Source organism: Trichechus manatus, unplaced genomic scaffold (genome assembly GCF_000243295.1).
Source record: "Trichechus manatus latirostris isolate Lorelei unplaced genomic scaffold, TriManLat1.0 scaffold00010, whole genome shotgun sequence".
Lineage (NCBI taxonomy): Eukaryota > Metazoa > Chordata > Mammalia > Sirenia > Trichechidae > Trichechus > Trichechus manatus.
Genome location: NW_004443946.1, coordinates 32,793,006 through 32,820,219, shown reverse-complemented (window position 1 = coordinate 32,820,219; position 27,214 = coordinate 32,793,006). Strand labels below are relative to the sequence as shown.

Here is a 27,214-nt window from a genome sequence, read left to right as displayed (position 1 = left end):
GCACCACCACGGCTCCTCACACAGAGGCCTGTAAATGCCAAAGTGGGTTCTGGGTGTGAAAAGGCAATTGCTTACATCTGACTCAAAACCAGCGGCTTTGAAATCCATTTTGATTCAAAGAACATTAAATTAGGAAACTGATTTCATTTAAACTTTGATGCCCACATGAAGGAAACCCTGGTGTACAGTGGTTAAGAGCTATGGCTGCTAACCGAAAGGTCAGCATTCAAATCCACCAGGTGCTCCTTGGAAACCCTATGGGGCAGTTCTGTTCTGTCCCATAGGGTCGCTATGAGTCCGAACTGACTTGACGGCAATGGGTTTACGGGCCCACATGAAAACAAAAGTGGTTGAATCACAGCATATACTAAACTGCCCTAATTTATGAAAAGTGAGGGCTCAAATGTATCTAAACTATCCAAGAAATAACCTGTAGAAATTAAATGCCTGGTAACTGAGACAGATAGAAAATAATAAACTCGCTGCCAAAGTGAGAGAAGACAAAGTAATTGTTAAATACAATAGAACAAGGCCTGGGTGATGAGTCAAGTTTAGTGTGACCCCAACAAGCCTTAGTTCTGGGAAAAAGCAGAATTTTGGAAACTAAGGCAGCGAATTAGGATGTCAAAAGCAGAATTTTAATCTCAATATTCACATAACATCTCAGGATGAATAATTTACGTCAAAGTTATGTAAACATCACCATTTTCTACTGCTGCATGGGCAATGGGTGCCTTCCCTATCGGCAGTGCAAGACCTGGCCCCAGAAACTACTGGCTTAAATGCTTCTGATGCTTAATCCTTACTGTTTTGGGGAAACTTAAAGGCTGGGGAAGTATTTCCTGTGTAATGGAAAAGAGGACTTGAGAGCTGTATGCATGTAACCCTCATCAGAACTAATCAGAACCCCAGGGCAAAAATCTCTTCTCTCTAGGCATCAACAGAAATATCTACCTCCTTCCTGTATTAAATATGCCTCTGACATAATTCCCTGTTTATCCATATCACTTACCAGGAATACTTTATGAAGCAGATAAATTTAGAAAGAGGAAATGCTTATTCTGCAAATGTGATGAGTTGAATAATTCTAGGCAGAGGAGATCAATTCCCTCAGGGTGGGGACTCTGTGACCTACTTTATTTGTATATTCCCTACTTGGGCACCCCTGAAGTCCCCTGCACAAGCAACACATTGTTTTAAAAATTGCTTTTATCCCCCACCCACTAGATGTAATTATATTATTTCAGAAATGCTGGCATTGAATTTGTATCCCCTGCTTTTGAATCAGATGAAATATCTTTGCAGCCACTAAAAAGCAAATGGACTTAGTTTGGAGCTATTCAAGTTTAATATCAAATGGCAAATATATACCCACTACCTGGGGAGAGGTAGATCTTGTGGATCTTAAATCTAGAAAAAAACGTTTTGCCTTACTGTGGAGGTATCTCTGGAGATGACAGTGTGTGCAAGGAGAAGGGATGTTGGCAGTGGAGGAGAGTGGTAGTAATATTTCTGAAGGTTCAAGCTTCACCTTTTATAAGGATGCTTAAAATACAAGGACTTGATAAATCTTGCATATACAAGTACCACTGCTGAGAAAGCATGAAAATAGATACTCCAAATTAAAACCTAGGTATCTTAAACTATTAGCCATACAATCAGTTAATTTAACATCATGTCTTTGGGATCATGCCATATTCATATCTGAATTCTTAATATCTAGCACAGTGTCGAACATAAATAGTTGGCCCTCAAAAAATATCTGTTGAACTAAATTATGTTGGAGAGGTAATTTAGATAGTAAATCTCTTTATTCTATTTTCTGACAGCTCGTTTATGAAAATTATTAAAATAGGAAGGGCTCAAAACCAGGAATACATTGCATCCTGCCTGAGTGCTCAAGAAATATTTACTGAATGAATGAATGGATGGGTGAATTAATTAATGAATAAGAACTTGGTGTCCAAGTTCTGGTATAGATTGGATTTATCTGCCCTTTAGAGTTAAAACCTCAATTTAATTACCCAATAACCTGAAAAAATGTGACTAACCAGGTCAAATTTACTTTCCTTCCATACAACTGAGCTCCCAAAGGAACACATCACACTCCAGAATGGAAAAGCCCTACATATTATTGATATGTCGCTATAATGCTAAGGATGAGAACTCATAGAACTTCCTGGATCCAAAGCCACTTGCAAGTCACTAAGGAGACAGGCTTCAACACTTGTCAATCATTTTGGGGTAAGAAATGGAGGGTTTTTTACTTCTGTTACTTTTTTTTTTCCACGAAGCTCAAATTTCTCTGGAATTAGCAAAAGAAAATATTTAATGGCTTCTCTTTTTTTTTTAAAAAAGAAGAAAAATAAAACAATGAAAAGAATCAACTAGAAAATTCTACTTATTTCTTTTAACCTTTGCTAAAATAAGATCCTAATGCAACTCAAGCTTTTGATTTCATTAAACATACACAGAAATTCGATGATATCTGTTCTCTATTACATATATATATATAAATGGTTAACTTATAGCAAGTCTCAAAACAGATGACTTGGGAAAGTTGATAGGAAATAATAAGGGACTGCAGATGCCTGCTGGACATTATATCATATATAGCTTACTATAAAGAAAGACCAGAAAACATCAAAATGTATCTGGGTTCAAAAAGGGAGCACATTGAAGCTTCTAATTGCCAAAGTCCTCTCAACTTCAGCACAGTAGATACATTTTGAAACATCACAGCCGTTGACATGGCATGGTTCAGTACTGATTTTGGTTTCCTAAACTATATTGCTTCATAAGTTCTCTAGACACACAATGAACAAAACTAGTATAAATATACCATGTTAACTGCTGTCAAAATCCCATGGAAAAATGTGTTTTTGCTTTGATTTGTTTCATTTTGTTTTGTTTGTCGCTTGGATTCAGAACAATTCATGAGGTTTAAATGTTATTTACCATAAGCTCCATTTTGGCTTCATACTTTTTTGATGTCATTCCAATATCAACCTCTTCATGCCCCCATCTGCTGTCAATTTCATAGCTGCCCCTGGCTGCTATGAATTTGTATTTTTAGTGGTTAATTTGGACTTCCAGTTGCCCAAAATTAGGTCTTTCACCATAGATTTTTCTTTAGTTGTCAAGGACTGACTGTAAATTTCCCTGGGATATTACTGCTCATTCCATGGGACTTGATGCTTTCATTTGACTATTAATATTTATATATGTATTCCTGTACATATATAGATATAGGAGATACACACACATTAACACACTATAATATATATAAAACACGTATATATTCACATTATTGTATGTATTTTTTTTTGCAAATGAAAAAAGAAAGCAAGCAAAACAAGACTGACCTGACCTACCTGTACTTGGCTCACATTCTACGAAGTCTTCATCATCACTAGAACATTCAGCAGATGAAACAAGGTCATCTGATGTTGGCTGTGCATGTCAAAGAAAAATATTGGGATGGGAGGAGAGAGAGAAAAGAGAAGGGGAGAGAAAGATAAGGAAACCATTGAACAAAGGCATCAAAGACTTATCACTGTGTCCCGTCTCCCATGGTTATTACTGATATTCTTTTCTAAAGAGGGCATGCTGTAGGATAGAGCATTTTTAACTCCTGTGTAGCTGTGAAAGGCTCTGGGTCCAGATAATCTGTGTGTGTCTATACGAAGCTGAGTGGCCCAAAATGGGTTCAGGTGGCTCAAGCCTATCACATCCCTATAAATCACAATGAGCAGCATGATTCTATCCTGGCTTTGATTTCAATTTTTAGAACCAGAAGGGCAGGAGTAGGGCTGTTGCAAATGATGGGCAGGACAAGAGTGAAAACCAGTGCAGAAAGGCACTGCAGGTTTGAGAGCATTTCGATGCATATGGTGTGTGGTCTCAAGCGTCTGATTTGGTGTTTGCGAGTCTATAGGCTGGTTAATTAAGGAACGCTACGGAATGCAGTCTGTTCAGGAACAGCATAATGGCTTCTCTCGCTAGCAGCAGTTCCTTCATGTAATTGCTGCAGTTAGCTGAATTAGTAATGTGGACCAGCAGAGAGATACCGCGACAGACTCTGGACGCAGGTTAAGGCTGTTCCTGAAGTGAGCAGAGGTTTTTGACTGCATCAATAAAGGTTCAACTTGAGACAATGCTTTGATCCTAATGACTCCTGCAGAAATTCCCCAATGCCAGGCAATCTGCTGCAAGGAATATATGAACTGGGTATTGGCTGTGAGAAGGGCCCTTACTACACAGTTGATGAGAAGACTGTTTTCGTACCTCGCACCCCCTGCATGCACAATAAATACAGTGCAATGAATAAATTAGTGAATATACAGATTGCATGCAAAACCTCAATTTTTGGTCTACTGGGCGCCCTGGTGGTGCAATGGTTAAGTTCTCAACTACTAACAAAAAGGTTGGCAGTTCGAACCCACCCAGCAACTTCATGGGAGAAAACACCTGGCTATCTGCTCCAATAAAGATTACAGCCTCAGGAACCCTATGGGGTAATTCTACTCTATCACATGGAGTTGCTATGAGTCCAAATCAACTCAGCAACAACATGCACATAAGAGTACTCAATACAGTAGCTGTTCAGTAAATGATAAAACCAAAACCCCTGGCTGTCGAGCCAATTCTGACTCATAGTGACCCTATAGGACAGAGTAGAATTGCCCCATAGGGTTTCCAAGGAGTGGCTGGTGAATTTGAACTGCCGACGTTTTGGTTAGCAGCTGTAGCTCTTAACCACTGCGCCACCAGGACTCCCAATAAATGATAGTGTCTTTCTTTCTTTTTTTGATGTTAATAATATTAACTGATTACTGGTTTTATTATTCTCAATGCACTGAAGTTTGAATCCATATCCAAAAGGAAGGGGCAATAAAAAAAACTACCTCCCTGCCTATGGATCAATTACTACAAGCCAAGATCTGTGCTATTCTTTGCCGTCGAGTCGGTTCCAACTCCTAGCGACCCTGTAGGACAGAGCAGAACTGCCCCATAGGGTTTCCAAGGAGTGGCTGGTGGATTCGAACAGCTGGCCTTTTGGTTAGCAGCCTGAACTCTCAACCATTTTGCCACCAGGGCTCCAGATCTGTGCTAGATATGTATATATACTTAGTTATAATTATTAATTTATTAAACTCATTCTCATAACAATCCTTTGAGTATGGATTATTGTTAATTTTAATGAGAACTGAAGTTTAAAGAATTTAAGTGACTTGCTAAAGGACACATAGCTAGTAAGAAACATAGTGAAGATCTTAGCCAAAGCCTATATTTGTGGCCCCACAATCAACTTCTTTATATCTACTTTTCCGTAATAATCATATGCTTAGTATTTCCAGAAAACAGCCTTTTTAAATAGACATGTTAGGTATACAATTACTGCACACAGCAAAGAACAGTAGTAAAACCACAACAGGTAATTGATTTCACTTAATTGACACTGTCAGAGATGTGCCTTAAACCACGTTATTGATCTTTACATCTGGCAGGGAGACACTTCATCACCTGCTCCTCCTTAAGGTTAGTAGAAAAAAGAAGTTTCAAATATGCTTTTTTTTTTTTTTCAATTAGACACTACTGGTATGTATATTTCGTTTCCAGAAACTGAAGCCGGCAGTTGCATCCTGGGGCACTGTTTTGTTTGAGGAATAGTGAGCATGCTTTCTTAGTATTTTCCTGCTGTGCTGGAGTCTGATACAGGTTCAATTCCAGCTACTTAGGGAAGGGAGGCAGTAAAGGGGCTGACAACCACAGACAAGGGAATAAATGTTAACTGTGCACATGAGGAAGGCAATCATAAGAGGAAAACACCATTTTGGAAGGCTCACCCTCATTGTTTGATAGTTGTAACGCATGCATTCTGAACATGGGCGATATCACCCCATAGGTAGCAAATTTGGTTCTTGTTGATGGTGGGGGAATCTTAGATATTACAACGGTTGTTGTCCAAACAGATACATAGTATATCTGTGGTCTTAAAATTTCATGGGGGAAAAATGTCCAAAAAACTATTTTTTATCAGCTGTCCTTGAATCAACCCTGACTTATGTGACCCCTGTGTGTCGGAGTAGAACTATGCTCCGTAGGGCCTTCGATGGATGATTTTTCAGAAGCAGATCACCAGGCCTTCCTCCTGAGGTGCCTCCGAGTGGACTCGAACTACCAACATTTTGGTTTGCAGCTGAGCACATTAACCATTTGCACCACCCGGGGACTCCAAACACTCCTTAGGGAAGCAGTAATGAAAAAGAGGTTAAGAAATACTGCTCTAAATGGCACTCAGTTGGGAATGAATTGCTGGAGATTTGACTATTAGGACCTTGCAGAATGATCCATGTAGGGATTAACTAGCTTTGGCCCCTAGTATTGAGTGAAACCTGGTAAGCTAACGAAAGGCTCATGAGTTCGTCTCATGAACTGAAGGCCAGACAATAAAGTTTAAAAATGCCATTGGGCAATGTATGAAAATAGTGTATAATCCAATAAAAACCAGAAAACCAAATCCATTGCCGTGGAGTTGATTCTGACTCATAGTGACCCTATAGGACAGAGTAGAATTTCCTCATAGGGTTTCCAAGGAGCAGCTGGTGGATTCAAACTGCCAGCCTTTTGGTTAGTAGCCATCGCTCTTAACCACCACACCACCAGGGCTCCTATCACTCCAATAGACACCAGAAAATTCATTAATGTAATTATTAGTGGAATCTGTATCTTGGTTCCGAAGCAGACATCTTAATTCTTATTGTCCAGAAGAAATCACAGGTTTTTTTTGTTTGTTTTGCTTTTTTGTTTTTCAGGGAAAGTACTAGTAGCTTTGAGATTTAAAGGATATTTACTGTTTTCCTTTCAGCCTCCTTCTGCCTCCCCTAATATCACAAGTTTCTCTGTCCTACGGTTTAGATGACACCATCCTACCCCAATCCTCTTTCCTCATCCCCACCTCTACTTCCATCTCAAGAGTGGGCCCCTACCTCGCTGCTCTCCCATGTTCTGACTCCCCTTCTCCCCATTTAACTCTCTCTGTGCTCCACTTCCCAGAAACTTGGTTTCTGCTGGTCTTCTATATGAAAGTTCCTCCTGGGCAACAGAAGCACATTTTACCAGTGACTCCTATAAATCGTGTCTAGACCCTATGGGGACACTTCTACTCTGTCCTATAGAGTCGCTATGAGCTGGAATCAACTCGACGGCAATGGGTTTGGTTTTTTGGTTTTTAGACTCAAAGGGGAACCCTGGTGGCTCAGTGGTTAACAGCTGTGGCTGCTAACCAAAACATCAGCAGTTTGAATTCACCAACCACTCCTTGGAAACCCTATGAGGCACTTCTACTCTGTCCTACAGAGTCGCTATGAGTCAGAATCTACTGGATGGCAACAAGTTTGGTTTTTCGGTTTAGACTCAAAGGAGGTTAGATGGAAGGCGGTCTAGCATAGTGTGGTAAGAGTGGGCCTGACTCTAGAGTGTAGATGTAAATCCCAGCTCTTTCTTATATAGTCAGTGGCCTGGAGGGAGAGTTACTCAGCCTTTGTAAGCCTCAGTATTTTCAGCCCTAAATTGGGATAAACAAAATACCTCTATCATTGGCTGGTTATGTGGTTTAAATGTGATGTTGAAAGTGAAGCTTTGTTCCTGCCACATGGTAGCTGCTTAATAAATATTAGCTTAATTATGTAAGGAAATAAACGCAGCCACTTTAAGGCTGATAGTCACTCTAAATTTAGATAAGTTTGTTAGCTGTCCGTGCACTCTATCTTTAATGATAGATCCCCCATTAGAACTGCTCTTCGTTGCTCATTACCTCCATTTTTTTGGTACAAACACCATTTCCGGATGCAATTGCCATGAAAAGTAATAAAAGAACAATATACTCATGGAGATGCCAAGAGAGGTTTAAAAATCACTGGGAAGTGTTCTGTTTTCGAAGAAACCTTAGCTTCTCCTCTTCTGTGTCCTATACCTCATTATCACCATTTAGAGATACAGGCCAATGGAAATTCCAAAGCAATTACTACTCTCTCAATCCCCTCATTGCTCAGCATGGTAACCAGTGTCCTAGAGGACCTGGCACGGACACTGGCCACTCCTGCCACAGACGAACACTGTGTAGTTTCAGAAGGGCTTGCTCTGCCAGGAGCATCATGCCTTGATTTACCAAAATGACACAGGATTAAGAAGGCTACAGTCAGGACTTTTTTTTTTCCTTGCTTCTATCCCTGCCATGTAGATAAATGAAAAATTCCAAACCAAGACTTGTGATGACATGAGCTTAGAATCATATCCTAAAATAATGGCGATTTAATTCGAAGTTATTGTCAGACAACCGACGGCCTTCTTTTAGCAGCTTTATTTGTTTTCTTTCTGTCTGTGTCCTTCCCCCTTTATAAGCAAACTCAGGATCAGACATTAAGCCTCAGTAGAAAAGGCACATCTCTTTGACTGTCTAGTTTTCAGGGCTGGTGGACTGTTTCACTATTGCAGATATACACAGACTGGGGATAGAACTGTTGAGTAGAAGGGGACCCTGGGCTTCTATCTTCAAATGAATTGCAATAGGCTTAAGCTGCTGTGTGTGTGTTTTACCACAATCACAGCCACTGTTCATAATTATAATATCTTAGAAAGAACTTTTAGTACTCTTGTGAAGTAATGAATATCTGAACTATCTGGAATCATGCTTACTAATAACACTTACCATTTATTGAATTCTTATTTTAAATTTTGTGCTAAGTAGTTAACATATATTAACTCTTTTAATACAATAACCAAGAGTATAAACATTTATAATGGCATCTGCTATTTTTACCTGCTCACTATCCATGCTCGTTCAGATAACAATATTGCTTTAGAAAACTCTTCTATTTATAGGGGTCTGTTGGGGATTTTAATCAAGGCACCTTCCATGTCATCTCCTACACATTATTTTTTTTTTCTCACAGTGATTATCTGAAGTTCTCATAACTCCTAATGGCTAGAACTATAGTGTTTATATATTATGGTTCCCATATGTCAAACACTTAACATTATCCACAAGTTATTTATTATGGATTAAAATGTCTCCCCCTATATATGTTATAAATCTTAATCTCTATACTTGTAGATATAATCGCATTTGGAATTGGGTTTTCTTTGTTATGTTAATGAGGTCATTATCAGAGCAGGATGCATTTTAAGCCAATCACTTTTGAGATATGAAAGGAGCAGATTAGGCACAGAAACAAGCAAGCACAGATGAGGGAAGACAGACGCCACGCCACATGAAGATAGCCAAGGAACCGAGGCACAGAAGCAGAAAACAGACAAAGACCTTGCCCCAGAGCCAAGACAGAGAGAAAACTTTCCCCTAGAGCAGGTGCCCTGAATTCAGACTTCAGCCTCCAAAACTGTAAGAAAATAAATAACTGTTTGTTAAAGCCACCCATTTGTGGTATTTCCATTATAGCAGCACTGAGGAGCTGGGCTGCTAGATCCACCATCAGCAGTATATAATTATGTCATTGAGGTGCTTTGTTTATTCATTCATTGCTGCCTTCCTTCATTCAATACCTCAATACATATTCATTAAACACTTATGTGTCAAGCATATACCAGTTACTAGGGATACAGGGGTAGTAAGACACAGTTCCTCTGCTCTGGGAACTCCCAGTCTCTGATGAGACAGTCAAGTAAACAGGCAAACTTGACACAGCAAATGGAATGCTATACAAGAGTAAGCATAAGGTGCTAAAAGAGCAAATAGCAGGGAAGCAGAGCATGCTTCCAGGCAAAGGAGAAGGGGAAAATGAGACCTGAGAGACAGATAGCAGTGAAGCAAGGGCATTGGGTGGCAGAAAGAAAGGGGTGTTCCAGGGGAAATAAACAGTATTGGCAAAGCCTCAGTGGTATGAAAAAGCAGTTTATCTGTATACCTACAATCAGTACAGGATGACTGCAGTCAAGAGATGTGCTAGAATGACAGACAGTATGACAGCTGCTTCTTTTATTGTGTTGTTCTTGAAAACGTGGGTAATGAGTATGAATTCAATCTCCTGCCCTATCAGACTTCTCTCCCTCTTCCCCTCCCCACATATCACCAGTGTCATTGGTCACATTCCATCAGAAGCTAATACACACGGCATGGATGTGACCTTGCCATTTCTCCACAGTACAGATTAAACACCTCACCGTGCTTTCTCAAGAGAAGGAAAATATTCTTCTGCCCCTATATGTTAGCTAAGCCTTATATTAAAAATAATAATTCATACTACTCGATTTTAAAATAGTATTTCATCTTTTTAATTCACATGTTGAAATTACTTGGTTCTGTTTAGGACTCATAAAACTAAAGATAGGTATTATAATGACTTTCAGTAAAATATCTCTCTGGCAGGAACCCTCTTTATTCCTCTCCTGGAAGATTTTTTATTGCATTTATATTCTTTTTTTTCCCCCCAAGCAATATTTTATTGAAATTACCTCAGAATAAAAGTGGGACAAAGGAAAGCTCAAAACTCTGTCCACTCGAGTGGATTTATAGGTACAGGAAGTCCCCAGGTTACAAATGAGATCTATTCCTATGTCTTTAAGTTGAAATTGTAGGTAAGTCGGAACAGGGGTATATAGTTCTCATTTAACCTGACTTTAGTGCAAGAAAGGGCTCGAAGCCTTGTCAATGATGTAAATGCTGCATGTGCAGCAAGTGAAGGTGATTGAGATGAAGAATTTGTTGCTAGTAGGGACTGATTCAATGGTTTCAAAGTGAGAACAAATTTACATAACATCAAAGGGCAAGTACAAGTTGTCCTTAAGTCGGACGTTGGTAACCTGCGACTGCCTGTATATTTACCTTCCAACTCCCTCAGTCTCGCAAATCTGGCTTCTCGTTTTATGATGATGAGTAATTGTTTCTATAATCACCTGCCTCTAATTATTTACTCTGAAGGGCACTTTCCCGTCTCAGCACAGTGAAGGCTCCCCATCGTTGTTCATTCCTATCCAGTACTTGGCATTGAGAGAGGAGCTTGCTGTCATGATCAGAACTGCTCAAGACTGTTTCCCCCTCGCCCCTCCTTACTGTTCCCAATGCCTGTTTATGCCTTCAAATTCCAACCTTTAGCCCTTTGTCTTATGCTGAGAATAGGCTAATCATTTTTGGGATAATCATTTTTTTCCACCCAGCTCCTTGGAAGCACGGTTATTTGACTGAGATTAAGCACGAGATAAAATAAGTCCTGCCACTGAACAGCTTTATGAAATTATAAATAACACACTCAAGAATGATGATCTCCTTTCTTCCGGTGAAAAAGGAAAAGAGAAAGGCCCATAAATATTCTGAAGTCCTACAGAAAACAGCCATACATCTCTACAGCTGCTTCATGCTAAAAAGAATTAAATTTCTTCAAATGCTTGGTGTTTCAGCCCTTCCGCTCTATACTTCCATTCTAAAATTGAGTTAGAGCTTTAAATATCTCATTGGAGGAAGGGCCCCCACAAGTTTCATTATAAAAACTTATTCTCCATTTAAATAAAGAATATCTGAAATATTTTCAATAAAATAAGAACTTACTGACTCCAGGTAAACCTACAACCCCTAACGGGATTTGAAAAGTTTGACCACCTCATTTTAAATTTACCTATTAAAATTTTCTTTACAGACTTGTTGCCTGGGTATAGTCCTATCTTTAATCAGTGCTAGTAGACCACAAACACACATATGCACACACACGCACACACACATACACACACACAACTAGATGATTTTCAGACTAAACCAAAGATAGAAACTCCTGGGGCTTGGGGAAGCTTGATAGAAGCCATTAACTCTCCCAACCTCCCTCCTCCCTATCCCTTCACCCAACTCAAGTCCAAAAAAGAAACAACCTTAGAACAAGGTAAGAACCATTGAATCAATTACATGAACAAGGGTTCATGTCATTGGGGCTTTTCAAGGTATCACTTTCCTTTCTTCTCTCTTCGCAGTTCTGGAGATGACCACTTTCCAGGTAAGATATGACCACATACATATCTTACTTGGCTCCTATTTCCATGGAATTAGAAAGCTTTTAAGGAGAGTTACCCTGGGCTAAAGACATTGCATTCAGAATGACCAAAATTAGTTAATTGGAATAGAGAGTGTTCTAAGAAATCTAAATAAGTAAATATATATATATATATGTTGCTCTGGATATATGATCTTATTCATGTATGCATTTACTCATTCAATCATTCATTCCTTCAACAAAATATTTATCAACTGCCTATAAAGTGCCAATTGTTGGGCTGGGGGGCTGGATAGACATAACCCCTGTCCTCATGGAGTTTATAAATTACTGGGATTTCCACCAGGCCAAACCAGAAAACATTAATTTGCCGTTAAACCATTAGCTACAACATCACAAAAATTAATACAGGGTTCATAAGAGGCATCCACTGTAACAAAAAATGAGGATCCATTATCACTAAAGACAGCAGATTAAACAGGAATCCAAGAAAATAATACTACCCACCTCCCTTCAAACTTTGCCCGCCTGTAATAGCCTCCAAATTCCTCTCTTTTTGCCTACCCCAAACACTGGAGCAGGATAAAGAACAACATGAATTATAGTAACTTTTGCTAATTAATTAACGTTGAGGGAAATCCTCCTGCAGACTCAAGATTTCATTAACAGTAGAAAAACCAAGCTAAACTTAGCCAAATTTTGTGCCAAGGATTGGGGTCCCTTATTTCTATCCCTAAGTTCCTCTGGGATTATATAAATAAATGGGTTGCAGCATCTTTTTTTCTTTCCAGTTTTAGGATTTTTCTTCCATCTGCTCAGTAAGGGTAGGATGGATCAAGAAAGAGGGGAGGGAGGAGGGAAAGGAGAGTGGGTGGAAGGGGGATTAATCTATCTGTTGTTCAAGGCAGCCTGACAGAGGGAAGAGGAGTATTGAACCAGGGAAGATTAAGCAAACTTCAATGTACCTTCCCAAAAGCAGGAGGAATGTAATGCTACGTGGTGTTCCACTGATAAGCAAATCCCTCTAAATCCTTTCAATTTATTTCTTGGCCTGGAGAAATTACATATTATTTAGGAACAGGAGAAAAAAAAAAAAAAATGAAAGAAAAACCACCCACCCAACCACACACCATCTCTAGGAATCTAGAGCGGGTGCCTTTTGATTATATACACAAAAAATCTGGCTTTGACGGCTGCTTTTCTTATTAGCACATTTGTCTCTAGGATTGCTCATCAGAAAGGCTTGGCTGTGTTTCAACGTTTTTGGTTTCTACCACAAACTTGTTTTAAGAACTTAGGGTCTAACCATTACAAGGGAATGCTAAAGATTTAGCTGAAACTCCAAAGCCCTAATCTCAGTCTTTCTCCTTTTCTCTTTCTCTCTCTCTTTTCTTCTTTTCTTCCTTGAATTGGGATTTCCCTTATAAGTGAGCTTTCTTTTTCCTTTCCTAATGTGCTTACTAAAATCAAGCCTCAGTTTTTAAAAGGTTAGTGACCAAGTCCAAATATTAATGTGAACCACAAGTCACGATGTAGATACCAGTTAAAGGATTTTAAAATCCTGAACAAGAACCTTCATCATGCAGCTCACTGTTGTGTTGTTGAGTGATGTTGTTGTTGTTGTCGTTGTTAGCTACTGTCGAGTCAGCCCCTGACTCATGGCGACTCCATGCATAGTGGAACAAAATGTTGCCTCAGTCCTGAGAAATCCCTATGATGGGTTGAGGATTGGACTGTTGTGATCCATAGGGTTTTCATTAGCTGATTTTTGAAAGTAGATCACCAGGTCTTTCTTCCTAGTCCATCTTAGTCTGGAAGCTCCATTGAAACCTGTTCAGCATCATAGCAAAATGCAAGTATACTTGACAGACAGGTGGTGGCTGTGCTTAAGGTGCATTGGCTGGGAATCGAACCCAGGTCTTCCACATGGAAGGTGAGAATTTTACCACTGAATTTGCATTACTCCATGTTGTGTCTTGCTCTTACAGTTGCGGAAGAAAGAATGGGTTTTTGAAAATAAAATAGGGAAAATGTAATCATACTTCCTTGAGACATGGTCTTTCTCTTTGTACTCTATCTAGTTGCCTAACCTCACCACCCAACACAGGAGAAAAAGCCCTGCTTGGCAGGTTGAGAGGGCCGCTTAGAAGGCTTAATGAGACCTAAACATCTGAGGAGATCAGTGAACTGTGACGGGCAGAAAAAGCCGGTCCTGGCTGGGAGGACGGTGAGGATACTGGGCAGTAACTCTAGAAAAAAGATGCACGGTAGCTATTTAGTCCAGAGCAAGCAGCAGTGGTTCTCAATCTTTAGTATATCACGACACACGGAGGTATTCTAGATGAGCAGGAGGGAAAGGGGTGGAGAAACAGTTAGCTTATTGGGAATTTAAAATAACCTAATGTGTATTTTATCCATGGTGGATTACTTTTACTGAAAGGAGTGTGCAATGTGTGTGACTGTCTTTTAGGTTTGTCAGTTTAGAAAAGAGTTGCATACAGCAACCTTGAAGAACTAGGCATACTGAGATTCATGACTAGTAAATAAGAAACTAACAAAGAAATGTGGGCTCCAGAAGACGCAGAGTGAACACAAGAAAGAAGAGCACATTAGTACAGCCCAGAACTATGTGGCACAGAAAACTTACCCAGAACAATGAAATGTAACAAATTGAATGTAAAATATAATTGATTGAAAGACAAGATCAGCTTTTCCTGACTACACTGAAAAGAGTATTTCCCACTCAGCCATGCAATGTAATGTTAGAAAAGCCAGAAATAGATGCCTGAGCAATAGCAGCAGTTAAAGGAGAAGGTTTGTGCTCTTGACACTGGATTAATAAAATACTGAGGCTGTCAGCAAGTTTGAGTCAGGACTGCCAGGGGAAAATGAAGGTTAAGAAAAGAACATAATACAGGACCTCAAGAGAAGAAAATACAAAGGAGTTAGGTTTGGGATTTAGAATACAGCCCTAGTCACTCATGTCTAGAAGATACACTGTTATGGATTGAATTGTGTCCCCCATACAGATATGTTTATGTTGTAACTCCCATACTTGTGATTGTGACCTTGTTTGAGGAAATAGGGTTTTTATTTGAAGATATTATCAGTTAAGTCACACCAGAGTACAGTGGATCCTAGTTCTACTCCCTTCTATGTTATGCCTTATAAAAGGGGAGAATAGACATAGAGTCACACAAGAGGAAGAATGGCCATGTGACAGTCACAGTTGAAAGCTAGGCAAGGAACATCAAGAAATGCCCAGGACTACTAGGAGCTAGAAGAGACAAGGAAGGATCTTTTCCTAGAGCTGATACACAGAGAGAGAGAGAGAGTATGGTCCTGCCAATGCACTGAAAAATCGTAGCCTCTAACACTGTGAGAAAAGGAATTTCTGTCCTTTAAAGCCACTCACTTTGTGGTATTTTGTTGTGGCAGTCTAAGGAAACTAAGATGCATACCAACCTTCCAGGGAGGAAGATTGGGGAATGGATTCAATTAAAGCTATTTGATTCATATTATAAAATCCCAAGTTACGGAAAGTCTTCAGGTTGTTGAATGAGAAATCCAGGAACCCAGATAGACTCACTTTCCCTCTGGAGTTCACACCCTTATTCCCAGGCTGAAACTAGTCTCAGTTGGATAACCCCACCACAGATAATGCTTCAAAACAATTTAAGAAGCAAATAAAACATAACTTCTACGTGGAAAGGGACAAGACTATTCATTTCTCGTCTTTGATGAATGACAGTGTTATGGATTAAATTGTGTCCCCCAAAAATGTGTGTCAATTTGGCTAGACCATGATTCCCAGTATTGTGTGGTTGTCCTCCATTTTGTGATCTGATGTATTTACCCTATGTGTTGTAAATCCTAACCTCTATGATGATGACGCAGGATTAGAGGCAGTTATATTAATGCGGCAGGATGCAATCTACAGGATTAGGTTGTATCTTGAGTCAGTCTCTTTTGAGACATATAACTTGAGCAGAGAGGAGAGGGACTTCATCACCACCAAGAAAGAAGTGCCGGGAGCGGAGCATGTCCTTTGGACCCAGGGTCCCTGCACTGAGAAGTTCCTAGACCAGGGGAAGATGACAAGGACCTTCCCCCAGAACCGACAGAGAGAGAGAAAGCATTCCCAGGGAGCTGGTGCCCTGAATTCAGTCTTTTAACCTCCTAGACTAGGAGAGAATACATTTCTGTTTGTTAAAGCTATCCACTTGTAGTATTTCTGTTATAGCAGCACTAGAAAACTAAGCAGTGAAGTTAATTTTTACCTGCTCTAGTTCATAACATTCATTTACTGTCAAAATGGGTGTTGGGAATATAGTAGGTGAAATCACTGGTGTGAGACCCGCTCAGTCACACAGGGCCCTGTTCTGAGAAGGACCCTATGCTTGGTTTAATGCTCTGCTGCCACCATCTTGAAATTGTTAATCATTTTGTCACTGAAGTTGTGTTTTTTAAGTGAAGTCCAATGGGTCAATGGAGCATGTGAGTGAGCAGAGGAGACATGTGTAACGTATGTGTCCAGCACCATTCCTTGCCACCTCATCCACACGTAGTGTCCTCAATTCCCCAAGAGCACAGAATTCTGTGGATCCAGTATGTGTAGGAGTAATATGAATCAAATAGCTTTACTTGCATTCATCTCCCCATCATTCTCCCTGAAGTTAATATTATCTTCTAGACATTAGTAGCTAGGGATAAATTCTCAGTCTAAAACTGTTCTCCTTTGCATTTTTCTCTTTTGGGGTTCTATATTATGTCCTCCATGTAACAGGTAAGTGTGTTACACCTGCAGCTGAGGATATGAGAGCAGTGACAGCCCCAATAGGCCACACTTACTATTTGAAGCAGGACTTGCTTTCATTGCAGAGAAAAGACAATGATGTTCTAAGAAACCCAACAACCAAGGAACCTGATCACATCCTTCTTTATTTAAAAATTTTAGCCTACTATATTTAATGACAGAGATACAGGGAAAGATAGAGCAATCCAGAGATCCTTTTCCTTTCAGCCCTACCTTATTATAATCTCAGTGAGCTGAAGTTAGAGAGTGTTGGTAGAATGTATCAAGAAATGAAACAAAACCAGTTGAGTTAGTTTTGTGCAGTGTTTCCACTGTTCTGGGAAGAACAAAACACGTGTGCATACATGAGCTACGAACTACAAATTGGGTTGTTTCAGCGATTCTGCATTTGACTTAAATGCGCTTATATTTGCATTTAAAACTGGCATTGCACAACTTAAAGATGAATGGTAACATTCATGCTAGTAATTTCAAATTGTTTTTCTTTCCCTTACTTAGCATAGCATTAAAGAGCAAATAAAAAACACCATGACACGTTAAGAGATAGCTGTGGAAGAAAGGAAAAGCTTTGTTTTAGTACCTTTAATGACATTTTTTCTTACTTTTTGAATAAGGAATCCCTTAGTTTTATTTTGTGCTGGTTCCCTTGAGGACAGTTCTGCAAAATGCTTTTGAACAGGCCGTAGGAGTCTGGGATAGTATTCAGAAACTCAAATTATGACAAATAGTTACATTTCTGAAATTGGGACCCTTGGGCTTCACTCCTAGTCCCATGAGTGATTGTGGGTCCTGGCCAACCTTAGTCCCTCAGGGATATTTAACGGGCAACAGCACCATCATTTTCTATAATAGTGCCCATGACACCTCTATTCCCCTCCACACTGCTCAGACCACAGTTTAATAACACACCAGATAATATCCCTTGATTCTCCTCACTTCTTTCCAATTCTAAGAAGGGTTTCAATGCAACCACTTTTAAAAAGAATTGTAATAATATAACAGTTGTCATCAAGGCAGTTCCGACTTATGGCGACTCCATGTATTTCAAAGCAGAATGCATTGAAAGCCGTGGGTTTTCAAAACGCATAGGGTTTTCAATGGCTATGACCATTCGGAAGTAGATTGCCAGGACTTCCTTCCGAAGCTTTTCTGGATAGATCCAAGCCTCCAATCTTTTGGTTAGCAGCTGAGCACATTAACCATTTGTACTACCTAGGGACTCCCCCCCCAAAAAAAAACAAATAAATAAAAAGAAAGAAAGAAAGAAAGAAAAGAATTACGATTGGACAATATTCTGAAAAATTTGCAATGCTGTTCTGTGTACACAGAGGTAGAATGATAGATGGCAAAACCAGAGTTGAGACCTGCTCTGATAGATCCAGGAGCCTTTGCTAACATTGGCTGTAAGGCAAAATTCCCTCTGAGAACTTTGAGAACCAGTAATCTTGGGAAAACTGGCCTGCCCTTCCAAACTGGCTCTCAAGAAATGAAACTCAATGAGCCTCTCCTCTGCTGTGTCTATGGCATCTTTAAAAACTGTGTCAGAAAAATATTTTTAATTTACACTTTGCCTCTTTGAAAGGAATCAGTATGTCATTTGCTGGAACTTTTTTTTTTAATCAAAGCATCTTTATTTAGACTCCCTGTGTTTCCCCCACTACCCCCATCTTCTACGGAGCAAAGAAAAAAGTGTTTTGTTTGTATTTTTTATTGATTCAATCACTTTGAGCAAAAAATAAACAACTAAATACAGCAGAGTAGCTTTAATGATGATCTTTTAGGAATCAAGATTTCTAAGCAACACAGCCTCTCATTCTTGGTGATTGGAAATAAACGGAAATCAATAAAAGAGGATTACTGGGCAATAGACAAGAGAAGCCACATTCATAATTTAAGAAGCTTCTATTCATGCATTTGTTACTGAAGAATTTTATTCTATTTTTACAGCAGTGTAGATTCCCTCCCAGCATGAAGTCTTTTTTTTTTTTTTTCCTTTTCTTTCACTTTGCATGGTGCTGACGAAGTACCTGTCTGATATATAGCCAGAGGGACCAAAAGACAAAAGAAGGTGTTTAGAGCACAGGAATAGCAGTGGTGCATCTACTCCTTCTGGTCCCAGATCTCTTTATGTCCAGCAAAGTGCCAGCTAAGGCAGAGGGTGTGGCATAACATGCATGTAGGGCCTAATGGAACATGGTATCTGCCTTCAAAGTGCTTACAGTGTACCAGGGAAAGTAACTGTTGCAGACATCGTCAATACTCATTCTCCGTCTTCCTCCTTGCTTGGGCTGTGACCAGGCTAGCCAACTCTCCTTTGCCACTACTGGTGGCCATGTGCCATAGATATGGTCAAACAGATAAATAAGAAAATCTACCAGAAGCTCTGGAAATGCTTGTTCTACTCCTCATAAAAGGGGAAAGACTTGGCTGGTACAGGTTCTTTTCCTTCTTCCTTGGGTTTTGATGGTATATTTGGAGCTGCAGCAGCCATCTTGTGATCATGAGGTGGCAAGCATGAGGGAAAGGCAAAGAAAGAACTGAGAAGTTGTCTGACACTATCAACTGCTAAACCGAAACAAGCAGTTTTGTATCTTCCACACTCCAGAGTTTTTAATAAATGAGGAAAAGGATCTCCTCTTCAGTCACTCTAGGTCAAGTTTCTGTTACTAGAAGCTGAACATAATCATAACCGAAAGAACAATACCAAGAGAGCAACCAGAGAAGATGCAAAGCACAGCGTCCGTGGTCTCTGCCTTTGGTGACTTGTCAATCATATTCAGGGGTGGGGCCTGGATACCTGCATGTTAAGGAAAGCTCCACAGTGATTACAATGCTCCCTTAAATGTCAATTCTGATGAGCAGTCCAAAAAGAGTTCGAAAAGGGGAGAGATCATCTTGGAGTTGAAAAAGCAGGGAGAAATATTTTCACCTTAGAAAGGAAAAATACTTTCAGTTGAATATATTGTAAGTATCTGCAATCAACACATGCCAGATTGAATTGATCATTTTCCCCCACAAACCAAGCTATTTCTATGACTTGTCTTTCTTCCCCTTGTCTCTGGCGTCATTATTTTCCAGGAACAAGCCCCCCCCACCCCGCCATCTGGATCCTCTCCTGGTCACCATCACACCTACAGGCACCGAATCCTGCAAAGTGCTTCTCTAAAATGTTGCTCTATTTTTTTTTTTTTTTTTTAAATCTCTACTGCCCAGGTTGCTTGCCTAGATTAATCCAGAAATTTCCTTACCAGTCTCCCTGCCTCCACTTATCTCCCTGTCTTCAACAAACCCTAGAAAGTATTGCTGGGATAAAAATACAGCTTTCAATGTGCCATTCTCCCAATCCAAATTTATCCCATTGCTTATTAAATAAAATCCAGACTTAAATTTTTTTTTTTTTTTTAATTCAAGATCCTCCAACTCAGGGCTACTATGTAACTCTGAAGCCCTGTCTTCCAGTCACCATTTCCCCCTGCAAGGGGCTCCACATTCTGACCATGACATGTTAGCCATTCCCTCAACATGCCTGACAAGTTCCTGACTTTACATTTTTGCTTCTTCCATTCCTCACACAGTTCTGTTTGCCCATCATCCCATTTATACCTGTTGAAATCTCGTACATTGTTCTTTGGAGTCCAACCCAAATGCTTTCTCATGCAGCTTATTTCCTGATCTCGGGGATGAACAATAAAATACTCTCTTTACCATGCCAAAACAGTATTTTCATGGACTCTCTCTTAAAGCATTTATTATATTCGGACTCATAATGTAATTATTTTCCCTTTTACTCTATTGCAAGCTACTCGAGGGAGGGAAGGGACCTTGTCCAGAGGCTACTATAATATCAAGGGCAAAGTATTGTGTTTGGGGTCAGAAAATATGAGCTCTGCCCTTACTAATAATGGTGGGAGCCCAGAGCAATCATAAGCCCTTTGCACCCCCATTTTCTCTTCTGTAAATCTGAGACAATGATATCTATCTCGTGCTATTATAAAGTGGATTGCAATGGGTACTGATGACTCAGATGTCACTACTTGTAATGTGTTGGTTATATTACCACATTTTTTATTATTGTTTTGAAATCATCCCCAAGACTAATACAGTGCTTGATGAAAATAGAGATGCAAAATAAATATTAAAATGGATAGTAGGAACTCAGGAAATTTCTATTAATACAAATAGAATTGGGCAAGCCAGGAGCTGTGTTTGAAGGATGGAAATGATAGGGATGGAGGAGGGAAGGCACTTCCCTCTTTTCAGATTATTATTAATTTCAACCAATGGGGTGGCAGGGGCAGCAATACCTTTACAAACTGTTTGTCAAAAATGGGGGGTTCTCTAGAAAAGCACATTTGCTTTCAAGATACAAAATGTCTCATTAGTTCAGACAGGCCCCTAGCGAGCAACTGATCTTGCAATTCAAATCAAGTACAAAAATGTATGAGGGAGTGAATTCCTTATTTGCAGGGTTACCCACCCAGTGACTCCATGGGAGAAAGACTTGGTGATCTGCTTCCATAAAGATTCCAAACCCAAGCAGGTCCATTGCTATCAACTGGAATCCGACTCACAGCGACTACATAGGACAGAGTAGAACTGCTCCATGGGGTTTCTAAGGCTATAATCTTTATGGAAGCAGACTGCCACATCTTTTCTTCTGCCGAGTGGCAGGTAGGTTCAAATTGCCAACCTTTCTTTCGGTTAGCAGCAGAGATCGTAACCATTCCACCAATGGTGCTCCCTCCGTAAAGATTACAGCCTAGAAAACTCTACGTGCAGTTCTACTCTGTCACACAGGGTCGTTGTGGGTGGAAACTGACTTGATGGCACCTGACAAGGACAACAGGCTTCAAGAAAGTCAAGTTTGATGGAGTAATCTGGTAATTGGGGATAATTTAACATTTTAATAGGCCAGTCTTTTAGAAGAAGTCCAAAAAGTGCCAAAAAAGAGATTTGGGGTTTTGTTTCTTATTATTCCAAACAGCCTCAGCTGAGCAGAGCCCAGCAGGAACCTCTGGTTCTTTGGCCACACTAATCCTGCCTCACTTAAACCCTTAAATGGAATTCTTTATGTAAAGAAAAGTAATAGTAAGTGCAATTGCTCTGAATAAATGCCCTGTAAAATGACTTCAGCAGTTACGCTGTTTGTAAGTACCTCTGAGTCCATTAAGATAAACATCTATCTTTGAATATTCACATTAATGCACTAGACTGTTCTTTCTTAGATAAATCTTAGCTGAACATTGTGCAGTTAACACAGTTTATCATCCCTTGCTCTTCTCCCCTTCAATGCACACATTAATGCATGCAGGGAAATAGCATTTAAACAGTGTTAGTTGCAGAGCATGCATGAACACACAAGGCAGTCTCTAAACACCGTTAAAGGCAGGATAAATATACTTTAGTTTTTAATACCTTTATAGGTTGTATACCTAGGAACACATTGGACTGGACCCTTAATTTCCCATATAAGTGATATCTTCTTCTGGAAGGTAATTCTTGCATTTAAAATATTTTTCATATGCTTCCAATTGCTTGGTATGCATGGGTCCAAATGGAATCTAATTTCCCATTTACCCCTGTATGAAACAATATCTCTGTATATATAACTATATCATAGGATATGTCTATAGCTATATCTTTATTTTAAGCTTGAGCTCCAATTTCATTAACTTTTGCAGCCAAATTGGGAAAAGGCTTAAGGAACTCAAAGTATTTATTTAGATCACTAGTTCCTTCCCCACTGAAGTGAAGGGCAGACATATTCCATAAACAATCTATGGGTTTAACTGTCTTCTGTGAGTGTCACACTGGCTATTACAATGATATTGGTAGGAGTAATACAAAGTTTAGCAGTCAGTATTTAACAATCAGTGCAGTAGGAGCACTGGTTAATTATAACGGATAGCAGCTATAACGCTGGCACTGAGTCCTGGAAGCTTCTGCTGTACCAGGCCTCAATCCACCTTACAGTGGGGACAGAGGGAAGTCCTGCCAAGAGAGACTCAGGTGGTCTGAAAGTAGAGGCCACTGGGGTCTTGAGGCAGAGGCTATTTTCCAACTAGCACTGAAATGTTTCAATAATTTTAACAGATGTAAACAGATTGCTTAGCAGATGATTTTAAGGAGACCAAGGTGTTACACTCAATTTGTCCAGGAACAAATACCTTTGCACTGAGAGAATTCTGTTCAGTGGCCTCAAAGGGTATACTCAACCGTGCCAAAGCTGCTGTCTTACCACCCATTCATTCAACAATTCTTTCCTGAGTTAATGATCTGACACGGGGGAGGGGAAGAAATATGAAGTGGCCCCAATCCTCAAGAAGCTTATAATGCAATAGATAAGTGTCTGGGATGAAGGTCATTAAGTAATAGCCAAATAGTAGAAAGAAAAATAAAAGAGGGGTTCTAAGGAAAGTGTGATAACTTCTGACCGGGAGGGTCATAGAGGAATTCATGGAGATGATGGTCTTTGGCTTTGACAGAATAATATGATATTAATAGACAGAGGTGGGAGCAGATAGTTCAGGTGCATATCACAAACTAATGCATAGAAGCAGTAAAGTATAAAGGAGGGAATGGGAATAAGAGACTAATTTGGATGGGCTAAAGCACTGGATAAGTATAGAGGAGGAAGATCGTGGAATGAAGAGCATATATACACACACATATAGAGAGAGAGAGACGAAACATTGATGGCTCCAGGGAAACCCTTCTCTGCTACTTGACAAACAAATCAAATCAGTGTATATTACTGGTACACCAGGAAAGTGATCTTTTTCTACAAATGCCAGCACATGCTATTTGTTTAATCTCAGAAGGAATGCTTGTTCCGGGTATTTAAAGAAACTGTTCTGCCAAGCAAATGTTCACTGCTGGGGACACCTGACTGAATGGGGACATTGCCATGTATGCTCCTAACATGAACGGGATGCCTGTTTTCACCTTTTCTTAAGTAAGCCCTCTATGGGGAAAGTGGAAGCCTTGCAAATAATTCCTATCTCTGGATAAGAATTCTACTCTCTGTTTGAAAATTCATCCTGCAGAGTTTTTCTTTCTTCCAACTAAATAAAATGTTTTGCCTGAGAGACAGTTAATAAAGCCCTGCAGAGTTACTTTCAGCCCTGTTGGATGTGATTAAATGTTATACATTTGGAATGGCTATGTTCATGCCTTTGTGTGTGTGTGTAAGAGAAAGCGGTGAGAAATGAGAAAGAGAGGGAGAGAGAATGAGAATAACAAAAACATTAAAGAGGTAAAGTTAGTTTAAACGGCCCAGTAGATTCCCAGCTGGAACCCACTTTACGAAAGGAAAGTTACATAAAAGAAACTTGAGCAGCTTTAAACACCATCTGGACCACGCTGTGCTCGTTTGAGCTTCACCTGTTTTTTAAACAAAGCAAGACAACAATAAGGATGCACAAATACAACTAGGGAAGAGATTTTCTGAGTCTTTGGAGATCAGATGCACTTGTCTTCAAACAGGTGCAGCACACCTCCTTCAGTACTATTTGATACAGAGATACATTTCCTTTTTAAAGTAGCCAAAACAACCTTCTAAAGTCTTAATCTTTGCAAAAAACAAAAAACAAACAAACAAAAATAAACCCAGTATCTTCTAAAGAGAGTTCCAAACACATAAATTGCTTTATCTAGTCTTCAGACATAAAAGGTAAGCCTGTGATCCCAAGTCTCATGGGCAAAACAATGGCATTTACAAACCCTGAAGCTTCACTCAACCAAAGAAAGAAAGGAGGGAGTAATGTCAAACTGAATGTGTAGAACTGAACCCCATGCGTCTGTCAATTTGTTGTGCTGTGGTGGCTTGCATGTCGCTGTGATACTGGAAACTATGCCACTCGTATTTCAAATACTAGCAGGGACACCCATGGTGGACAGGTTTCAGTGGAGCTTCCAGACAAAGACAGGCGAGGAAGAATGACTTGGCAGTCTACTTCAGAAAAAATTGGCCAGTGAAAATCTTATGAATAGCAGCAGAACATTGTCTGGTATAGTGCTGGAAGATGAGCCTCTCAGGTTGGAAGGCACTTAAAAATGACGGGAGAAGAGCTGTCCACTTAAAGTAGAGTCTATCGTAATGATGTGGATGGAGTCAAGCTTTCAGGACCTTCATTTGCTGATGCGGCATGACTCAAAATGAGAAGAAACAGCTGCAAACATCTACTAATAATTAGAATGCAGAATGTACGAAGTATGAATTTAGAAAAATGAAAATCATCAAAAGGAAATGGAAAGCATAAAGATTGATATCCTAGGTATTAGTGAGCTAAAGTGGACTGTATTGGCCATTTAAAATCAGGCAATCATATGGTCTATTCCAGGAATGACAAATTAAAGAGGAACGGCATCATGTTCATCATTGAAAAGAACATTTCAAGATCTATCCTGAGGTACAAGGCTGCCAGTGATAGGATAATATTCATATGCCTACAAGGAAGACCAGTTAATATGACTATTATTCAAATTTCTGCTCCAACCACTAATATCAAAGATGAGTAAATTCAAGCTTTTTACCAACTTCTGCAGTCTAAAATTGTTCAAATATGCAATCAAGATGCATAGATAATTACTGGTGATTGGAGTGCTAAAGTTGGAAACAAAGAAGATGGATTGGTGGTTGGAAAATGAGGCCTTGGTGATAGAAATGATACCGGAGATTGCATGATAGAATTTTGCAAGACCAGTGACTTCTTTATTGCAAATACCTTTTTTCAACAACGTAAATAGCAAGTATACACGTGGACCTCGTGAGATGGAAAACACAGAAATCAAATCGACTACATCTGTGGAAAGAGACAATGAGGAAGCTCCGTATCATCAGTGAGAACCAGGTCAGGGACGGACTGTACAACAGACCATCAATACGCAAGTTCAAGTAGAAGCTGAAGAAAATTAGTGCAAGTCCATGAGAGCCAAAATACAACCTTAAGTATATCCACCTGAATTTAGAGACCGTCTCAAGAATAGATTTGACGCATTGAACACTAGTGACCTAAGACCAGATGAGTTATGGAATGACATCTAGGACAACATACATGAAGAAAGCAAAGGGTCATTAAAAAGATAAGAAAGAAAGAAAACACCAAAATAGATGTCAGAAATTACTCTGAAACTTGATGTGAACATAGAGCAACTAAAGAGAATGGAAGAAATGATGAATTAAATAGCTGAACAAAGATTTCAAAGGGTGGCTCAAGAAGGAAAAGTAAAGTATTATAATGAAATATGCAAAGACCTGGAGTTAGAAATCAAACGGGAAGAACACACTTGGCTTTGCTCAAGCTGAAAGAACTGAATAAAAAGTTCAATTCTCAAGTTACAATATTGAAGGAGTCTATAGGGAAAATACTGAATGATGCAGGAAGCATCAAAAGAAGATGGAAGGACTACACAGAGTCACTATACCAAAAAGAATTGGTCAACATTCAACCATTTCAGGAGGTAGCATATGATCAAGAACCAGTGGTACTGAAAGAAGTAGTCTATGCTGCACTGAAGGGAATGGTGAAAATCAAGGCTCCAGGTATTGACAGAATACCAACTGAAATGTTTCAACAAATGGATGCAGGGCTGGAGGTACTCACTTGTCTACATCAGGAAATTTGGAAGACAGTTTCCTAGCCAACCGATTGGAAGAGATCCATATTTTTGCCCATTCCAAAGAAAGGGGATCCAACGAAATGTGGAAATTATCAAATGATATCATTAATATGACTCACAAGTAAAATTTTTCAGAAGCTCATTAAAAAATGGTTGCAGTAGTACATCTACAGGGAACTGCCAGAAGTTCAAGCTGGATTCAGAAGGGAACATGGAATGAAGGATATCACGCTGATGTCAGATGGATCTTAGCTGAAGCACAGAATACCAGAAGGATGTTTACCTGTGTTTTATTGACTATGCAAAGGCATTCAACTGTGTGGATCATAACAAATTATGGATAATATTGCGAGGAATGGGAATTCCAGCACATTTAATTGTGCTTATGTGGAACCTGTATATAGACCAAGAGGTAGTCGTTTGAACAGAAGAAGGAGACACTGCAAGGTTTAAAATTAGGAAAGGTGTGCATCAAGGTTGTATTCTTTCACCATACTTACTCATTCTGCATGCTGAGCCAATAATTTGAGAATCTGGACAATATGAAAATGAATACGGTATCAGGATTGGTAGAAGACTCATTAACAAGCTGCAATAGGCAGATGACACAACCTTGCTTGCTGAAAGTGAAGAGGACTAGAAGCACTTACTGATGAAAATCAAAGACTACAGCCTTCAGTATGGATTGCACTTCAGCATAGCCAAAGAAAAACAAACCCATTGCCATCGGGTCAATTCTGACTCACAGCGACCCTATAGGACAGAGCAGAACTGCAACATA

General features: G+C 39.6%; 1 protein-coding gene across 1 annotated transcript in view; it reads right to left on the bottom strand.

The window, feature by feature from the left end:
* The window catches only part of NRXN3 (neurexin 3), a 1,723,724-nt gene that overhangs the window by 50,554 nt on the left and 1,645,956 nt on the right, over positions 1 to 27,214 (bottom strand). Inside the window, exon 25 of the mRNA XM_023726412.1 lies at positions 3,375 to 3,453. Within this exon, the coding sequence (XP_023582180.1) occupies positions 3,375 to 3,453 (79 nt within the window). The remainder of the gene's footprint in view (positions 1 to 3,374; positions 3,454 to 27,214) is intronic.